The sequence below is a fragment of the Cephus cinctus genome, unplaced genomic scaffold (genome assembly GCF_000341935.2).
Source record: "Cephus cinctus unplaced genomic scaffold, Ccin1 Ccin1_scaffold0153, whole genome shotgun sequence".
Taxonomy (NCBI): domain Eukaryota; kingdom Metazoa; phylum Arthropoda; class Insecta; order Hymenoptera; family Cephidae; genus Cephus; species Cephus cinctus.
The window spans coordinates 839,619-857,721 of NW_014332881.1; the positions used below are offsets into that span (position 1 = coordinate 839,619).

Here is an 18,103-nt window from a genome sequence, read left to right on the forward strand (position 1 = left end):
TACTCACTTCGAACTTAATCCTTATTAATTTACTATTTAATTAGAATTATGGCGCAATCTATGATCAAATCGCAATTGGAATTTTCTTGTGTACTGGTAGTTGATGCTTTTGAAAATAGATTTTGATTTTGACGTTAGCTTATTTTCTAAATAATTGTTCGGTACTGCAGTATCTCCGAGGCATCCTTTATCAAATTTGCCAAAAGCTTTGTTGACACGAGTTGCTTGTGTCACTTTATCGATACAACGATAACACGGCGCCATACACTGCTGACGTGTTGCTTCGCCGGTAAATCCATCCTCCGACATAGCTAGAAAAAAAATCAATGAAAGTTAATTTCATGTATCCCTTTTAGCATAAGGATAGAGTGTCATTTTATTAATTTATCTGTTCTGATAGACATTCGATAATGGCCGCGCTGCTAGGCTAGAGTAATAAATATAATTTGTTTTTGCACCGGCGTTTTTCTTTTAAACATATTTCTATGTACTTTATTTCCCGCTGAAAGCACTCGAAGCACGTATTACATTCTGAGACTCAACTCCAGCATATAATCTCGGTACGTATTTGTCGTGTACGTGTTTTTTTATATATGTTTGTGGTAAAATGATTTATCATACACGTTCAGCGTAATGCTGAAATTTGACCGACATTTTGCAGCATGCTATAAAAAATTCTTTTAGAATTAACTCTGTTCAATTCCATTTAAATAAGTGATGACCAGTTCACCCTGCTGATGATATTCATTACTATTCTTTCTTACTTTTCTAAAAGGGCATCTCTTTTATTTTGCTGTATGAATTTCATTAAATAGCTTTAGTAATCAAAATGACGCTAATAACACAAGTACGTTGTAAATGAGAATTTTTCTTAATAAAGGATAGAATAAAAATTTTTTGTTGGTTTTAGCCACTTTTTGTAATTTAGAAGTAGCACATTAATAATTTAATGGGAGACATTTGAATGTATGAAATGTATTTTGTGGATTTTAAAAATTTTTGTAATAATCCTCTTTAAAGTCTAAACAGATTAACAGAATAAGTTAGTAAAGAAACTTTTACTTCACTGGTTAGGATTTTACTGTTTCAATTTCACGAGTATCATACTCAAGCAGCTATCATCAGCAGAATTATATAATCTTTATAAAACTTGAAAACGTAACACGAAATATACTGCATGTCGGCATAAAATTTCTAAACGATGTTTTAAAAATCTTTATTCGAAGTACTAAACACACAACTAAAAAGTGTAAGACTGAATTACTTATTGTACAGTATGAAATGCGAAGAGTACAATTTTGTACTTAAAAATTGAATAATTTGAGAAAAACGGAATAAATGTACACCTTATATCGCAATATGGTATCATACGCACTTTCGTAAGTGTCTTTTTGTTTTAGTAATAACAACTAAAATTATTACACGATATTTCAGACAGTATTTTCGGGCTTTAAAATCTAACAATTGTAATAGCCAAATACTGAAATAAGAAAAAAATGACTTGTCTAATACACTATAATTTTCTTTACAGGGAGTTCTACCAATGTGACGGATATGGAGTATGGTTCATGGAGAAAGTATACTTTAGGTGATAGAACGTATTAAAATGGCATGTCTATATATACAAAGATTAAAGAAACACAACCATTTGATGTAAAATATATAATATTATTTGAATATAAAGAAAATACATCTCTCAACTAAGAAATAATTCTCATTAGTAAATAAGACTTTGGCACTGCACTTTAACACTTTGGCATAAGTAGATTATCTACGTTATATTATACTATAGTATATTATATCTTTTATGGAAACAAAAGGAAAGTATTTTGGTATTCATATAAGATTACTTTAGTAGATGAAAAGTATTTCACTTTACACTCTGACGACATTGGAAGCATCATTATGATTTAGTGATATAGTGCATTACTTAGTAAATAATAGGTAACATCCGTTGAATAATTAGTAGCTGAAAGTCCTTAGAAATATAAAAGTTTTGCCCTGTATGCCGTTATCAGTGTCAGAGATAATGGAACAGATGCTTATGTTGAATGCCCACGACCTATAAAAGGAATGATAATTATTGGTTTTTAAACACATTTTTATTTAAGACATACTCAACAGAAGAAAAATGCATTTTTGAAATAAAATAAAATATTTATAGAGTTGTTTTACCTCGACCAAACATGGGTATGTTTTCCTTAGTGCTTTTTTGAAAACGGCCCCGTCCACCTATTAACAAAACATTTTATGATTAAATAAATATTAAATTCATACATTTCCACTTTAACAAACTAACAATTTTGAAGATTTCGAAATCATCAAAATTGTCGTGTTTTTTTTCTAAATAATATATATATGAATATACCAATTGTCGGGAAGTCAGAATCGTCCCATAGTGGCACAGGAGGCGGAGCTCCGATTTCCGCATAACCTAAAACAAGAGAACATGTATTATCATCGTCTAACACTTATGGGTAGCGGATACGGCGTATACCTTCCTTTTATTGTATTATGCGAGTACACTTACTTTTAGTATTTGGCTCTCGTAGACTTCTCTGCGTCTGTTAGACAAAAAATAAAAACACAACAGTTAATTGTATGGGAATATTGTACAATCGAATATACTACAATTATATTTAACTAGTAATCTTGACAAGACAGATCCTTACCGCAAGTTCCATTGGAACGTCAAGGTCCGGCGGCTAAAGCAGAAAGTGAAATATACGTAAATATGATTAAGGATATGCAGCTTATATTCATTAATAATAAGAAAGCTCACCAAAGCACACGCCTGAGAAGGGGTGACTGGAGGTTGAAATTCAGCCTTGATAGAAAGAAAATACAATCAAACAATATAAAATAAATCTCATTTTAACAATTATGAAAGATATTATTACTGAATCGTTTAAGTTGGTATCATCAATTAGATGTTGATTTTCGGGTTTTCCATAATCAACTATAGAAATTTTCTTTGAATTCAATCGTCTGCGTCGTTCTTCTTCATCCGTGCGTTCCGATACTTTCCATCGGTACAAATCACAAGACTAAAAAAAAAATAAAATGCGACTTATTAAATCGCCTATTATTAAACGTCTCGTAAAATTAAATATCAAAGCTTTATAATTACTGGAGTCATCGTGTTAATAGCACGTTTATCATTCATACTAAAACCTTGAACACCACTGTCAATGGGTCCATCATAATCCAAATTATTCTGAGCAGGGCAATGAATTCCGGGAGTCATCTCTATACCCAAATCAGCACAACAGAAGTCACAAATGGTAAAAGCCCATCGTTTTACAATGGACTTGCTACAGTACACGTTTGTACCATCTAATAGTTTATGATACTGCAAACAGATTTAAAATTAAAATGCATTTTTATATTCGCTTTTATGGAACACTGTGAATACGCATAACGTATATAACATACAGCGCATTCTATGCCTGGTGTGTAATCAAAAACATCTTTCTTCAATTCGTTTTCAGCTATCATGTACGTAGGAAACCCTTCTGAATCAACTCGTTGGGCACAGGCAGTTCTTAAGTGCGTGAAAAGCAATTCTATTGAATAAACCTTGAATATGGCCACATTAGTATCTGTAACAAAAATTATATATGTACAGATACTTTATTCAAAGTATTAAAGATAATAGGATGCATGAGCCATAAACAAGCTATTTATAAGATTTAATAAACAACATTATAATATATTGTATATTCAAGATATTGTATAAATAAAACTATAGAATTTCTACCTCCTGCATCACAAAATCTCTCCAGCAAGTCATTTACAACAGGAAAAAGTTCCTTTGTTGTGTACAATGGTGGATATTTCCCACCATCAGTACCCAACATTTTTGTAAACACATTATACATGTACGCAAAATCCTTTTGAGCGCAGTCAAGGTCCCGTGAAATTTTATGCGTATTTTGTGCGTGCTGCTGGATCTCATACCGCTTGCCAAGCGGAATATTGACGCTCAATATTTCGTTGTAAATTTCATCAACGCCCTTTTCAAGAGAAAATCGAGCTAATGCAAACTCAGCAGGGTAGCTGAGGTTGTTCTGTATATCACGGCAAAAATAATTCACGTGAATAAAAAAGAATTCCTTCTTATGCAGACCTACAAATTATATAATTAAATTACATTGTTATTGTTCAGACAAAGAATTCTCAGAGACTTTTCTAAACTCACTATTTTTTCTGTTAGCCATGTTCACTGTTTCTATTATATTCATATTCATATTTTCCTCCATTTCTTGCTTTCTACGTGCTTCTGCTTCAAGAGCAGCAATTGATTCACCAGTCGTAGTGAGTTTTCCTCTGGCTCCACTTTGAACCTTGTAGTTCTTAGCCATTTCTTCGTAAGGTCTTTTTTCTTGGGGAGTCAAATTCTACAGAAAATTAAATGTATGTAAACATAGTTTTAGCAATGCTTATACAAGTATCAATATCTTGAACATGTATATAAATTTATTTTCTTAACTTGCTTCAAAATAACTTAAATTCTCTTTACATAAATAGTTTTAGTTGAATTGTTTTTAAACAAATTGTTTAATTACAAAACAACAAATTATTTCATTATTAAATAATTGCAACATGGTTAATACTTAAGTTTTGAGTTTGCTAATGGGAAAAACGTTATTAATGCGTCGCTCAAAAAGTTAAAAACAAAATTAAAAATTAAAAAAACATTTGTAAATTCGTTAACTTCGACATTGTTAAACGAAAACATGGGCATTAAAGGCAACGTTATTTATCTATTATGTAATTAGATTCTTGCTATAAATAATTAACTAAAAAAAAAACTTATTTTAACGAATAAAAATGTTCCAAGTAATAATTCACAGAAATGATCGCAAAAATCACTATAACACATTCAGAACAAAGGTCATTTAAGGTGTCGTTCTATCTTGAATATAAGAAAGAAGAAAGAATTATTTATAATGTATAAACCTAACAACCCGAATAATTCCAAATTATAATTCTTATTGACCCTAAACGACAAAGTAATTACGATCACCGAAGTAACGAAATGATTACGTGGGCAAATAAGTTGTTATACAGTTCATTCGAGAACAAAGAAATCGCAGATACATATGTCATCATTCTTTCTGCGAAATATTCTATTACCATGTAACGGATGTATCAAGCTAAGAGGAATAAAACGCGTGATTTCCTTGCTGAAATTAGCGTCTTTTGTCATAATGCACTCGCAAAAAGGTATTTAACTTTTTTTTCAAACTTACTCGCCACTGTTGATTGCAGGAAGGGTCGCACTGTACATCTTTTAAGCCACCAGGAAATTTTCGTCCCAAAGCTTGTTCACGCCTTTGGAACTCTTCCATGAAAAAGACGAAAGAATTCTTATTTGGACGTTTCTTGGGCATGTTTAATTTTCAACAATTTTCTTTCTCTTGAAATAAGAATTTCGATGTCCACACAGTTTCCCTCGGAAAGTTCGTTGATTAACTGAATCCGTTGACTAACTGAACAGTGGTTGTCGGGTACGAAAGTCCTTAAAACGCAACAAGTGGTACCAACTACCACGTAAATTCCAGGAAAGGATTACAGATAACGAAATGAATAAAACGTAGTTCTTTTAAAGGAGTAAAATTAATATAGCAATTATAATTACCTGATTATAGACCACAAAAAATTGTAGTTTTAATATAAAAAATTCGAAAGGTTCGCGACACTTTTTAAAATTATAGAAAATTTAAAAACTGTTCTCTGATACGCAACAATTTTATACAGCACAATTATTCTCCAGTACCTGGTCTTGCAGCTGCCTTTTTTCATAGTGTTCACTACTCTTATGTTACATCTTATTCTTGAGTCGGACCTTCTGACTTATAAAATGCTTGGTTAGTATTTCAGTGCGTATCGTGTTACTCTTTGCTCTTGGAATGATATTAGGTGACAATACGAGAAGATAACAGACCATACACAATAAGTAGATATTTAACAATGAGCACAATTTTATTAATTTTATTTGTAATTATAGTTAATCTATTTAGTTAATCAGAATAAAATTACAATATTGATGCTGATATATCAAAAACACGTATTTACATATGTAAAAAAAAACTGAGTCTTCAAATCTACTCTTCACGCCGCGCTTACCTGATTTTTGAATCAGAAATACCAACGTGAAAGTTGTGGTTGTGAAGATGGCGTGTTAGTAAAAATAAATGAAAATTGATGTTAACATACTTCTGGCCGTTGTAGACGCTGTGAGAATGCGGCTTATTGCGAGACCATGCGAGACTAAAATTCATCATGGCGCCTTGCTGCTTTCGTTGTTCACCTCGAGAATAATACACGCGTTTTATCGTTTTAGCGTTAAATCGTTAAGATTTACTCATAATTTGTCAATTGTCCCTGTAACGTTTTCTCTTACAGTTTAAATAAAACGCCAGGACATGGCGAGCACTTCGAGCGATCAATCAACGACTGCCCAGAAAACATGGGAAATGTCAAACAATGTTGAATCCATCAGTACCGTAGATGAAATTTATCGTTATGATCGTAAAGAACAGCAAGATATACTAGCTGCTAAACCATGGGAAAAGGAGTAAGTCCTTTTAATGATGAATAAAAGAATCTCAAAATCAACTGTGCAATGTTTTGTTTGAGTACAGTTTGTTAATTTAGCATAATTTTCACTGAATTGTGTTTTTTACATATTCTTATCTTAATTATTACAGTCCTCACTTTTTCAAAGATATTAAAATATCTGCTTTGGCTCTTCTTAAAATGGTGATGCATGCTCGTTCTGGTGGAACGCTAGAAGTGATGGGACTTCTCCTAGGAAAAGTAGCAGCTAACACGATGATTGTCATGGACTCTTTTGCACTACCAGTCGAGGGTACAGAAACACGTGTTAATGCCCAAGCACAGGCTTATGAATATATGACTGCTTACATAGAAGCAGCCAAACAGGTATTAGTCTTAAGAAAAATTTACAGTACATATATGTTTTAGTGAATTTTTTATGCAGGTTTATTACCCAATAATTACTGATTTACTGTAATCTTTGTACCAGGTTGGAAGACAAGAAAATGCTATAGGATGGTATCACAGCCATCCTGGTTATGGATGTTGGTTATCAGGAATTGACGTATCGACTCAAATGCTCAATCAAAACTTCCAAGAACCATTTGTCGCTATAGTAATTGACCCAGTAAGAACAATCTCAGCTGGAAAAGTATGTTTAGGTGCTTTCCGAACGTATCCAAAGGTACTAAAATCATTGAAATAGAACCACGTAGTAAAAAATACAAAATAATTATGTTCCAGTATCTATATACAATTCCTACAAATTCCAGGGCTACAAACCAGCCAATGAGGAGCCATCGGAGTACCAAACAATCCCTTTGAATAAAATCGAAGACTTTGGTGTTCATTGCAAGCAATATTACTCCTTAGAAGTAACCTATTTCAAATCATCATTAGATCGACGACTCCTCGACTCCTTGTGGAATAAGTATTGGGTGAATACCCTCAGCTCATCAAGTCTTTTAACAAATGCAGACTACACCACTGGACAAATATTTGATCTCTCGGACAAACTAGAACAATCCGAAGTTGCTCTTGGTAGAGGAGGATTTCTTCTAAGTGGTACAGATCCTCACGATCGTCGAACCGAAGACAAACTAGTGAAAGCAACTCGAGATAGTTGCAAAACAACCATAGAAGTAATACACGGTCTGATGGCCCAAATCATCAAAGACAGATTATTCAATCAAGTCGGTAATAGCGCAACTGATTCTTCTTAGATCCCTAGAGAAACAATATTGCTAAGTGTAACAGACACCTAAAATAAATGTGAGTAACCGGAGTCACGCACTGACGAATGGACATTACAATCAGCAAGCTACCCCTTTTATCCTTTTTTCACAAATAAATCGTAAAGTGCACAAAGGGTCTCTAGAATACATATACACGAGTCTTCACGCGGATATAAATTACCGTGGAATAAAAATACATTTTATTTTCACACCTTGATTCACTAAAAAGTATATACAGCGTCTTTATCGTTATTCATTATCCTCGTAACTGAAGTATATACATATATACATATACAATATAAACATACATAATGTATATAAATATTCATACAAACATTATATATATGTATATACCCCAATGCCCGTGAGCGCGCATCTACGTGATCTTTGTTTTCTCACTCTCAATCACGCACAGATGCGTACGCACTCTCGCGCTCACACGCGCGATATACCATATATATATATATAGTTTATAAAACTAATATAAGGGCTGAGAAGAAGTAGGCAGGGCCACCCCCTTTCACTGAAGGGCTGAAACGATTCGCACAAGGAATTTTACAAGGGACGGAGCGTAAAATACGTAGGAGTCTGCACCGTCGCGCTTCGGCACGCGCATTAATAATATATCTACTTGTTTATTAAGAAGACCGAAACGCGATAATCCGATGGAGCCACGATGCTTATGAATTCAACAGACATCGCGACGCCCGCGTGAGATCATACGTGATCAAAGAATTAGCGCAATTTGCTAGAGAACATTCCATTCCATACTTTTTGCCTTTTCTTTTCTTTTTAGGCACTTTCGCATGTTTCATGCGCGAGTGTCGTATTATACATTATTTTATCCGCATTTTTTTCGGTCCATGCAACTCTTTATCTTTCAATAGTGTCACGGCACGCAGATGGTGAAATAATACTACTTTAGGCGAAAAGACGTTCAGCCCCACACGTTCACAAAGGGATATACTTTTATGCGTATATATGTGTACATATATAATAGATGTTCATATATATAGGTATATATAAATAAATAACATATATGTACACGTATATTATATGTATTTATATCTAGCTAGACTGAAAAAATGTATAAACGCTACGCGTATCACGGCACAAGATGTCTACGGATTCTTTCGGGCATCGTAATGTAGTTTTTACATGTGACAGAAAGAAAAAAAACCATGAAATATGCCAAGGACGAAGGAGAGTAGGACACGTGAAATAAAGGAATTTATTAACATTAGCAAAAATTGCCCATTTCTTGAGAAATCGCCTTTTCTTCTATTCCTTTTTCAGGAGGTTCTTCAAATCTATACGTTCTCGCAAGAATCGTGAATCCTGGACAACACGCACAAAGTAACCAAGTGTATCTCCGTATAATCGTAATCATTTTTAGGAATCGTGACAGAAGATGAATACAAGAGATTGCACATGTTGCTCAGCCGAGGTTTTGTAAACTTCGCAACGGGAAGTATGAAAGTACGTGTAGATGGCAGTCCACTTTTTCACGGAAACGTAAGAGAGAGAGAGAGAAAGAAAAGAAAAAACAATTATTTTCCAACATTTCTTCATCGCGAATTTATGAAAACAATGATCTTTGTAATTGTTGCACACTTGTTACTTTAATTTGTAACTGTTTTATCCTATGTTACATACACAAGTGGGCCGATCGAGACTCTTACCTTGTTCTTATACTTTCTTTCATTCCATAATCTTTCACACTTATCATTTTAATGTTTTCTCTATTAATCCCGCATCACTAACCACCTCTTTTGTTTATTATCCTTCTCGATATTCCTATTTCTTGGTATGCTCTATCTCACTCGAGCGACGCGACAATTCGCGAAGAAGATGAGGCGACCGGGCGTTTACCCTTGAGAGAGGTGCTCAATCGTTAGGCAGGTATATATACAATCAGTTTTTGTATAGTATGCTGTCACTGCCATGCGAGTGCAGGGAAATTATTCACTTCCGCCTGTTCCAGAACCGGTCCCGACATCCCGGTATAAGAGATGCGCAGTCTCATTCTCAATGATGCCTGAAGCATTGTCAAATCAGTTAGTTGTTGGGATGGTGGGGTTATGTCAAGGAAGTTAAAGCTAATGAAACATACTTTGTTGATGTTCGTCACTCTCAATACTTGAGTCACTTGACCGGATGGTGGAATAACAGTGCTGGATGGTGAAAGCATTTGTAATTGGAATGTCTGTAAAAAATATATGAAGATTTAATTTAATATTAGTTATTCGATGTACATAATAGGAATTTTTCATATGTAGGACAATATTTTGGATGAGGTTTAAAGGCAATTCTGATAACGGACCTCAGTTTAAAGATATAACCAACCTTAGGAACTGCCGCTTGAAATAGAAATTCGGTCAATTGCGCAGGTCCGGTATTCTGTGCGGACATGTTGATCAATAATAAATCAGGAGTGTCGGGTGGTCTCTCTAACTTGAATGTTATTTTCAGCCCAGCTTTATCGAAGATTATTAGACTTGGTATTTCTGTAATAACGTATACAGTACAAAATAAATCGTGATCCAAGATATATTTCGAGCCTAGTTCGATGGATAAATATTTCTAAAACTGATTGATATTATTACCATTATGCACTGGGGCAGAGTCAAGAAGACCATCCACGAGGAAGTTGGATGTATCCATAGGCGAGAAGATCTGCGTAGAGGGTGGTTGCCCTATAGTAGAAGTCGACGTAGAAGTCGGTATCGAAGATGTCGCAGGCGTACTCAAATCTAAACCTCCAAGTAAATCCAAAAGATCATTATTATCAATGACTATCGACGGAGAAGCATTCACTGGTGCATTTCCAATCGTAGAAGAAGGTGCTGGGGTTTCCAAATCTGTGCTTCCCAGCAGGTCGAGAAGTGCGCTCTGTAAATGCACATATCAGTACACATTATTAGTTATCTAGGATGTTCTTTTAAGTATAAAACAAAATATTTTACTTTAACTTACAGAATCGGATGGGGCAGCACTTAGTATTGGCTCCAAACCGACAGATTTTTCCTCTTCGAGTTCAGATTCCCCATTGACCATTCCTATGATACCATTCGCCTGCGGTCTGGCAGTTTCCATTGGCGGCATTCTCTCCAACAACGCAGGCCTCAAGTGTTCATATTTGCGGAACAACTGTGAAAATTCTACACCACGTTGCTGCAGCTCGATATGCAAATTGCTCCCAAACGTATCGACGATCTGGCGTATTTTTCTGTAAAAAGAATGTGTCATACTGCGACGTGTTACTTTGTGGATTGCAGCCATCTGGCAATCTACAAAATATACATAAAATCGGGACGAATTATTCAACGCAATTATTCTGTACTCACTCATTGCCTTGTTGGAAACGCGTACTCAATTTCGTCAAGGATAGCAAAGTGTACTGCTTGGTTACTACTGTATTCTGAGGACTCCACAGTAACCTTTGATATACGTCAATTACCTCGTCTTCCGTTAACTGCCGAGGGATATGAATAAAATAATATGAGTTTCACACAAATTTGTATTTAATGGATATAATTGACTTTTTAATTGACATTAAATTTCTGCGCAATCGGAAAATTGAGAAAAAACGTTCTCATTATTATCTATGATTTGGCACGATAGAAAGACTTACATCGATCGGAGCATCAGCATCTTCCGAAGGTGGTCCGTATAATAATAAATCACCGTATTCCCCAATGCACCAAGTGGCTACTTGAGCTAAGGGTTGCTTATCAGAAGTATCACGTTCTAGTGCACGCCATAATGCACCAACTGCATATCCCTGTTGAGCCTGTGTCTCAGAGATGAGTTGAATAGTACACGCTACGACGTCATCCCTCACATAATTACCAGCCTGAATGACAGAACGATTTTATATAAGAACAATGACAAAGTTATTATTTGCAAGAGCAACACTGAAAATTGCACACTTACGGCTACAAGTACTTTGAAAAGTGTTTCCAAGTGCCAACGTTTATTCGGTGCAAATCTTTCGGCAGACATGACAATGTTACTGCTACACTGAGCCTTGAATTCTGGATCAGCACGTTCCAGGAATAGTAACAACTCCTTCATCATGTTCCTGATATTGTTAGTGTTGACCAGAGCAAAACTCAACTCCATTGCTCGTCTTCGTATCGAAACATCCGGATCTTTCAAACATTCCTGACAAAACGAATGAAAGTGTCAATAATTGATATGTACTAGACGATTAAACATAGTTTTTATAAATATATTGGTATACTTACAAGAATTGTAGATCGGTGTCTTTGAACAGCGCTGGTATCCACGTACACGGTCTTCAACAAAGTATTGAGTGCGACGTAACGGATATTTTTGTCATTGTTTAATAAAAATCTACCAAGTATATTGACAGCTAGTACTCTGAGGCCACTTTCGGATTTGATATCCATGATGGAGAGTACAGTCTCGTAGAGTATCGTGTTCCCTACGTTTTTACTTGTCTCCGTATTCGTAGCAACTTGCGCAAGAATATCATTCATGGCTTCGGAGGCGTCGACGTCATTGCGTCCCAGGATTCTTAGAAGACGCAAGATTTTCACCTGGAGAAAAGGATCGGAAACGCCGGATACGTCGTGCTCTGGTGAATATCCAGCAAGGATCAAATTCTTCAAGATCCTGACCAGGTTAGGTACTATCTGAAATATTTATGAAATACCTATTGAGCCTTAAATTGTCTCTTGAGAGGCTTTTAGGCACAGAGAAAAGTGCAGAATAGAAAAAGAATGAAGTCATTGAGATTTACATATTTTTCTTTCTCAACGACCACAGATGATCTTCTTCCCTTGAAGTGTATTACACTGAGAATTATAACGGGAAGTACAGAAGAACTGTTAAAAAGTAAGTACTACAAGTTTTCCCACTTGTATACGAAGAAAAGTGAGTCTGTGCGCAAAAGAGAGAAGCTTGACATGCAATAAACACAGGGAACGTATCAATAAATTACCTCTCGGTGGCCGCATTCCTGGAGGAGACAAAAGTTTTCTTAATTCAGGTTCATTAGAGTGTATTGATTGATGACCATAACTTGAGCGACTCGATAGTGGGCGGTGTTAATTAATAAAAGAAAAATTAGGGTAGACGTGTTCGTTTTACATTGTCGTACGGTTGAAATAGTACCTCGCCAAGTATATTTATAAGAAAAATAAAGAATGAGAGAGACGGGACACACCTTTTTGAAATGATTCAGAGTATCTACACTGTTCTCGCACATTTCAGTGATAAGTGTTACGCCAGTGATAAGGACCCCATGATTCTTTTCAGTGAGGAGACTCCTAGTGGCTGGAAGGAACATCTCCATGAGTTCCGGGACACGTCGTATAATCCTAAAGGCGCACAGGGCTGCCTTTTTTCGGATATACGCGTTCTGTGACTTCATTAGTCTTTCTACTTCAGAGGCTAAGTCTCTCGCCATCTCCGGAGAAGCAATAGCCCCCAGGGTGCAGAGTGCCAATCCGATGACGAATTGCGTTGAGCTATTCAGGTCGCTTTAATTGAAAAGAATATTATGAATTCCACGCAATGCGTTACTCTCATAATCCATAGATATGAGAACTTACTTCTTTAAGCAATTGGTAATCAATAAATGAACATCCTGTCGTTCATCGAGAAGTAACATAGCGCCCAGATAGCCGATGCGCTTGTCGGTAAACCTGGGTGAGGCGATTAACTTCAAACATTCTAGTTGACCAAAGTGCGCTGGGTAGCTAAAAGAAAAGTATTGATTTTTCACATGACATGCATTTAAATTGATTCTACGGAATCATTTTGAAATTAATTTAATGAGGTTTTATGATTCTTTACTAACCCCAGCATGTGAATATAGAGTAGCTTGGCGATGTTTCTGCATCTCCAGACGCTGTCCTCTTCCCGGAAGGTCGACCGGATGTAAGCACACTCCTTGTTGACGACGGTGCGTTCCTCGGCGGCAGTCCGCGCTGCTCTGATTTGTCTTATGAGATCCCGCAAACGCGTTGGTGCTGGCATTCTCACTGTTGAGACTTTTAAATTACCAATACGTTAGCCGTGCATCGTGTTAGCTGAATGGCGGTGCGTTAGAGTGCAAAGCTAGCCGAATTCATCGACGAAATTAATAAGGTCGACGATACACCACGTATACAATGCACAAGCATGTGTTCCGATTTGGAGACTTCAGAAGACATAAGTGATAGAGGTAAAACAGAAATAGCTTATAATGTTCTGATTTCGATTACTCTTGAAGTAATTGATGTTTTATGCGAATTTCTAGATAGAATAAAGCTATGAGAGAAAACGTAGATACACAGAGATACACTTCTAAGGAAGATTCAAAGATGGAACGTAAAGAAAGATGTTTATTGTATTTCTTGAATAAAATAATAGAAAGAGTATGCATTTGTATGCTGTGTTATACAAAATGTAGGTTACGTGTAGAAGGTTCAGGAAGGGATTGTAAAAGAGAAGGTATATAGTAATTTATAGGGAGGAAATAGATAAAGTGAAACGTCACGACGACGGCAATGACGAAAAGGTGTACCCACCTCTTTCTACCGCCTCGTTGATGGCCTGCTTAATGGAGGCCATGTTAAAGGCTGGGTTAAACCTGAAAAATTACACGCTCATGCTTTCTTTTATGCACACAATCGCCATTACCTAGCAACGTTCTACGCGTGCACCGACACTTTCGTAGAAAGAAAGACTGCTAAACCTTTTGTAGTTCATAGTACAAGTAAACGTGAGGGTATGCTCACTATTACTCCATATCAAAAGACATTTTGCAAAAAGAATCGACTGGCTTTACCCATGTTCTGAGGCATTCATGATTGTTGATTGCAGCCCTGGAATGTGCGTAGCTGGCTAGTAATAACGTAATGCAGCAGTTGGTTAGGGAACTCGGCACACTTTCTGCAGCACGCTGCTCTCGTCCTGTTAGGCATGGTGTTGTTGTTACAGGTTAGCATTATGGTGAGTAATTAGGATATGTCAAAACAGCAAACTTGTATCAGAACAGTAGGACAAAGGAAAATTTGTTGTTGTTAATACAAATGAATATCACATAATGACTAAATACAACAAGATCTGTTTGACATACATACACAATTTTTCTTTCACATAAGTTTAATCAACCTCTATACCAATCAGAACAGAGATATCAGAATGTCAAACAATCAGTATGACAGACTGTCTGTATTCACTGTCATAGTACAACTGGCGACAGTGGAGCCAAATAAAAGAGCCTGACAATGCCTTGTGAAACTTATCAATCGTGACTTATATAAATCCCGGCAAAGGGCGTTCATAGGGTTAGTTTCCTTCAAAGGAATCTCAACTTCATTATGAATTTTATAAAATATCTGCACGCGTTATTGATAAGCTAAACGAACGGAGTTGAGATAACAAGATTTCAACTGAGTACACAAGCTAGTAGATACATGTTAAAAAACAAACTAGGTGTCCGATATTTGTCAATCCTGTATGCCGCGCAACACCTGCCTCTTGGTAATACGCTCACACGTCAACGAGAGCACAGAACTTTCCCTTTGTCCCAGCGTCCTTAACAACGTCGTCATACATACCCCGTTTTGTGTTGACTTGATATAAAGATTGCGGCTAGTCCATTCCCGAGAACGAGGACATAATTAACGCCAACTGACTTCACCGAACGACAAACACTCGTCTAGACCTCGCATACAGAAAACCAAGATGGCTTCTCATTGTCATTGACGTAGCTCATCTTTATTACCGACTGCTCGTTACAATTTGATTTTTTAAATTCCAGCAGAATGAATCCACTATTACCATTTTTTTTAAATCACAAAATGAAAATACACAAAAGATTCAAAAGCCTCTTGTTCAATAATTACAATTTATGGTGATACCATTGTTTAACGTAGTGGTTTTGCCTACAACCATTAATGGGCACAAAATTGGAATGTCCCTCTAAATCAGACAGAACCTCATCTTTCCTCGTTCTTATCTTTCTACAAAATGTCGGTAGACGCACCAATCGTTAGCATACTAAACAAATTCTCTAAAGCACCTACTGCCACCAGATGTTTCATACTACCATCAATTATTACGTGTATTGTTGCTGTATACTTTTGTCCGTTCAATGTTAATCTTGGTTTTATCTTTATAACTCAAAGAAACATAAGGCGAGCACTCCTTGACAGATTATTATCTCTGAGTACCATATGAAATTTTAATTACTCCCATACGTAATGTATTAGTAAGCAGTGCTCGTTATACTGGCTGATTGTGAAATGCAAATATATTATCGACTTTCTCCATGCTTGATGTAGCTATGAGTCAATGTTTTTCATATAGAGCACAAATTAAATGACAAGCAGAACTATCACGAATTCTATTACCTTCTATTCTGCTCGGGAGGCAAAACGCTCCAATCATCAGCGTCATAGTAAGGCCACATAGTTTTCTTTGTTATACGAGTAAACAAATTTTAACTCAAACTGAATGTAACACTTATATCACTAGTCGTATATTAATCGTCAACCAGGTATGGCATCCGAAAGTCCCTTCATCGTAGAAAACTGTACGGAGCCACAAGGTGTCGGCTCGTTATCTCTTATCGTAGTGGGCAGCTTGCTATCAACAGAGCGGACAAACTCGTGCTGCTCTAATCACTAACAAAATTATCTAATTTTCTTTGAGGCTATCATGGAAAATCTGAATTAACTACTACCAAAATATTACCGGTATTTCACACGAAGAATGCAATCACAAGAATGATTCTAAGAGAATAATAAATCTCAGTATATTAGTTGTTTGATAGATGAATGATTTACTACTTGCTAATTGCTATAAAACCAAAATTAATGAGTTTGAAAACACAGTGACTAAGGAAAAGGAGAAAGGATAGTAACTGTTTAAATTTATATATATATATATAGAAAAGATTGGCAGCTTTAACGCGCATTGAAAAGGGAAGTATAGGTAACAAAAGAGCAGACATTGGCGATATTTAAAAAATAGGAATTAATTTTATTTGTATAAATACTGTACCGCAATGAACGAAACGTGGAAATGTATACAATGCTGCGTGCCGTATAAAGGATACAGCTTAACAGGAATGTGGGTATTAGGAGAGACAATTGTCGTCTTGATTTCGCGGTGGGCGAACGTCACTGTTTCTCTTGACACAGTCGACAAGCCAGCGAATTCCTTCATCTACACCATCTCTGTTTTTAGATGAAATTATTAATGTATCTTGGGAAATAAATGATATAGTTTTGTATGGGAGAAAAAGCATACCCATTAAGTGCAGACACTGGCATTACCATGCAATCTCTGCGTCCAATCAGATGAGCATTTTTATTAAATATGGGCTTCACTTCACGAACCCCCATACAGTCTGGAACATCTTGTTTATTTGCCAAAACTAGCAGAGGTACTCCTATTAAGTGTTCTGACGATATTGTTCTATCTACAAAAACATTAACAATGACCTCACTCCACAATATATTAGATAAATATGAAAATTCTAAGGAGCATACCAAATGTTTCCTTTGAATCTGGAATTCTTTCTCGATCTGATGAATCCACAATATAAATAACTGCATGAGATTCAGCATAGTACTAAATAACAAAACCAAGCAAGCTTATGCAATATTACATATGATCAGAGGCTCTGTATAACGTAACATATAATTGTAACATATTGTGTGAAAACATACCTTATCCCAAAGAGACTGTAACTCCTCCTGACCGCCAAGATCCCAAAAGTTTAATCGAACACCAGCAATATCAATCTTTCCAATATTTAATCCCACAGTAGTAGTGATCTTATTAGGATTCATCCCTTTATAATTCTTAGTAAATTTCGTCTTAGCAGCTTCTAGATAAGTCTATGAATATTAACAAAATTTGTTTTAAGCAACTCTGAGATAACCTTACAAGCGATTGCTTGAAGAATCACTTACAGTTTTACCGGCATTGTCGAGACCCAAAATCAGTATGTAATACTCGTCTTTTTGAACTAGATACTTGTAAAGACCGTGCAGCAGTGTATACATTTCAATGTTTGCAAACGTAAGAAGAAAACTCGTACGTCATGTTATATATATTTATTGTAATCCATAAAGTATACCTATACGAGATAACACGAACAAGAAATGCGCCATATTGAAAATATGATGTCACAGTTTGACGCGCTATCGTAAAAGGGCGAATCCACAATACTAATCTAAAAATATGACGTCTTTCATTACTCATCATATATATTCTAATTATTATAGACCGTATCACATTTTACATGCTGCATAATTGAGATTAGATTAAGTAAT

At 35.8% G+C, this 18,103-nt stretch overlaps 4 protein-coding genes across 21 annotated transcripts; 1 reads left to right on the plus strand and 3 right to left on the minus strand.

Moving 5' to 3' along the window:
• Positions 1 to 1,647: 1,647 nt before the first annotated feature.
• Positions 1,648 to 5,836, minus strand: LOC107263445 (protein maelstrom homolog). 3 transcript variants are annotated; one of them, XM_025080679.1, is made up of 13 exons: positions 5,645 to 5,836; positions 5,256 to 5,506; positions 4,202 to 4,400; positions 3,761 to 4,129; positions 3,436 to 3,602; positions 3,131 to 3,352; positions 2,901 to 3,047; positions 2,783 to 2,827; positions 2,673 to 2,705; positions 2,531 to 2,564; positions 2,369 to 2,434; positions 2,176 to 2,232; positions 1,648 to 2,062 (listed from the first exon to the last, which is right to left on the minus strand). In XM_025080679.1, exons 2-13 carry the CDS (start codon positions 5,394 to 5,396, stop codon positions 2,043 to 2,045), a joined length of 1,500 nt encoding a protein of 499 aa, XP_024936447.1. In that variant the 5' UTR covers positions 5,397 to 5,506; positions 5,645 to 5,836; the 3' UTR covers positions 1,648 to 2,042. The 3 variants fall into 3 exon arrangements, with proteins under 3 accessions (XP_024936447.1, XP_015586149.1, XP_015586148.1); XM_015730663.2 differs by having other exon boundaries at positions 5,256 to 5,524; XM_015730662.2 differs by having other exon boundaries at positions 5,256 to 5,549.
• A 362-nt stretch (positions 5,837 to 6,198) lies between these two features.
• Positions 6,199 to 9,042, plus strand: LOC107263447 (COP9 signalosome complex subunit 5). The gene is made up of 4 exons (XM_015730667.2): positions 6,199 to 6,583; positions 6,717 to 6,951; positions 7,055 to 7,249; positions 7,338 to 9,042. The coding sequence occupies exons 1-4, from the start codon at positions 6,432 to 6,434 to the stop codon at positions 7,785 to 7,787; spliced, it is 1,032 nt and encodes a 343-aa protein (XP_015586153.1). The 5' UTR covers positions 6,199 to 6,431; the 3' UTR covers positions 7,788 to 9,042.
• A 292-nt stretch (positions 9,043 to 9,334) lies between these two features.
• LOC107263444 (AP-1 complex subunit gamma-1) lies at positions 9,335 to 16,385 on the minus strand. 15 transcript variants are annotated; one of them, XM_015730656.2, is made up of 16 exons: positions 15,377 to 15,592; positions 14,602 to 14,726; positions 14,342 to 14,403; positions 13,630 to 13,813; positions 13,382 to 13,528; positions 12,994 to 13,309; positions 12,769 to 12,786; positions 12,050 to 12,460; positions 11,736 to 11,966; positions 11,434 to 11,655; positions 11,147 to 11,274; positions 10,776 to 11,049; positions 10,406 to 10,691; positions 10,146 to 10,306; positions 9,913 to 10,005; positions 9,335 to 9,837 (listed from the first exon to the last, which is right to left on the minus strand). In XM_015730656.2, exons 2-16 carry the CDS (start codon positions 14,619 to 14,621, stop codon positions 9,736 to 9,738), a joined length of 2,655 nt encoding a protein of 884 aa, XP_015586142.1. In that variant the 5' UTR covers positions 14,622 to 14,726; positions 15,377 to 15,592; the 3' UTR covers positions 9,335 to 9,735. The 15 variants fall into 15 exon arrangements, with proteins under 15 accessions (XP_015586142.1, XP_015586140.1, XP_015586143.1 ...); XM_015730654.2 differs by having other exon boundaries at positions 13,630 to 13,822; positions 15,377 to 15,591; XM_015730657.2 differs by having other exon boundaries at positions 10,776 to 11,028; positions 15,377 to 15,588.
• A 392-nt stretch (positions 16,386 to 16,777) lies between these two features.
• Positions 16,778 to 17,983, minus strand: LOC107263450 (ADP-ribosylation factor-related protein 1). 2 transcript variants are annotated; one of them, XM_015730672.2, is made up of 5 exons: positions 17,741 to 17,981; positions 17,495 to 17,665; positions 17,315 to 17,396; positions 17,073 to 17,244; positions 16,778 to 16,999 (listed from the first exon to the last, which is right to left on the minus strand). In XM_015730672.2, the coding sequence occupies exons 1-5, from the start codon at positions 17,831 to 17,833 to the stop codon at positions 16,900 to 16,902; spliced, it is 618 nt and encodes a 205-aa protein (XP_015586158.1). In that variant the 5' UTR covers positions 17,834 to 17,981; the 3' UTR covers positions 16,778 to 16,899. The 2 variants fall into 2 exon arrangements, with proteins under 2 accessions (XP_015586158.1, XP_024936448.1); XM_025080680.1 differs by having other exon boundaries at positions 16,782 to 16,999; positions 17,099 to 17,244; positions 17,741 to 17,983.
• Between the last annotated feature and the right edge of the window lie 120 nt (positions 17,984 to 18,103).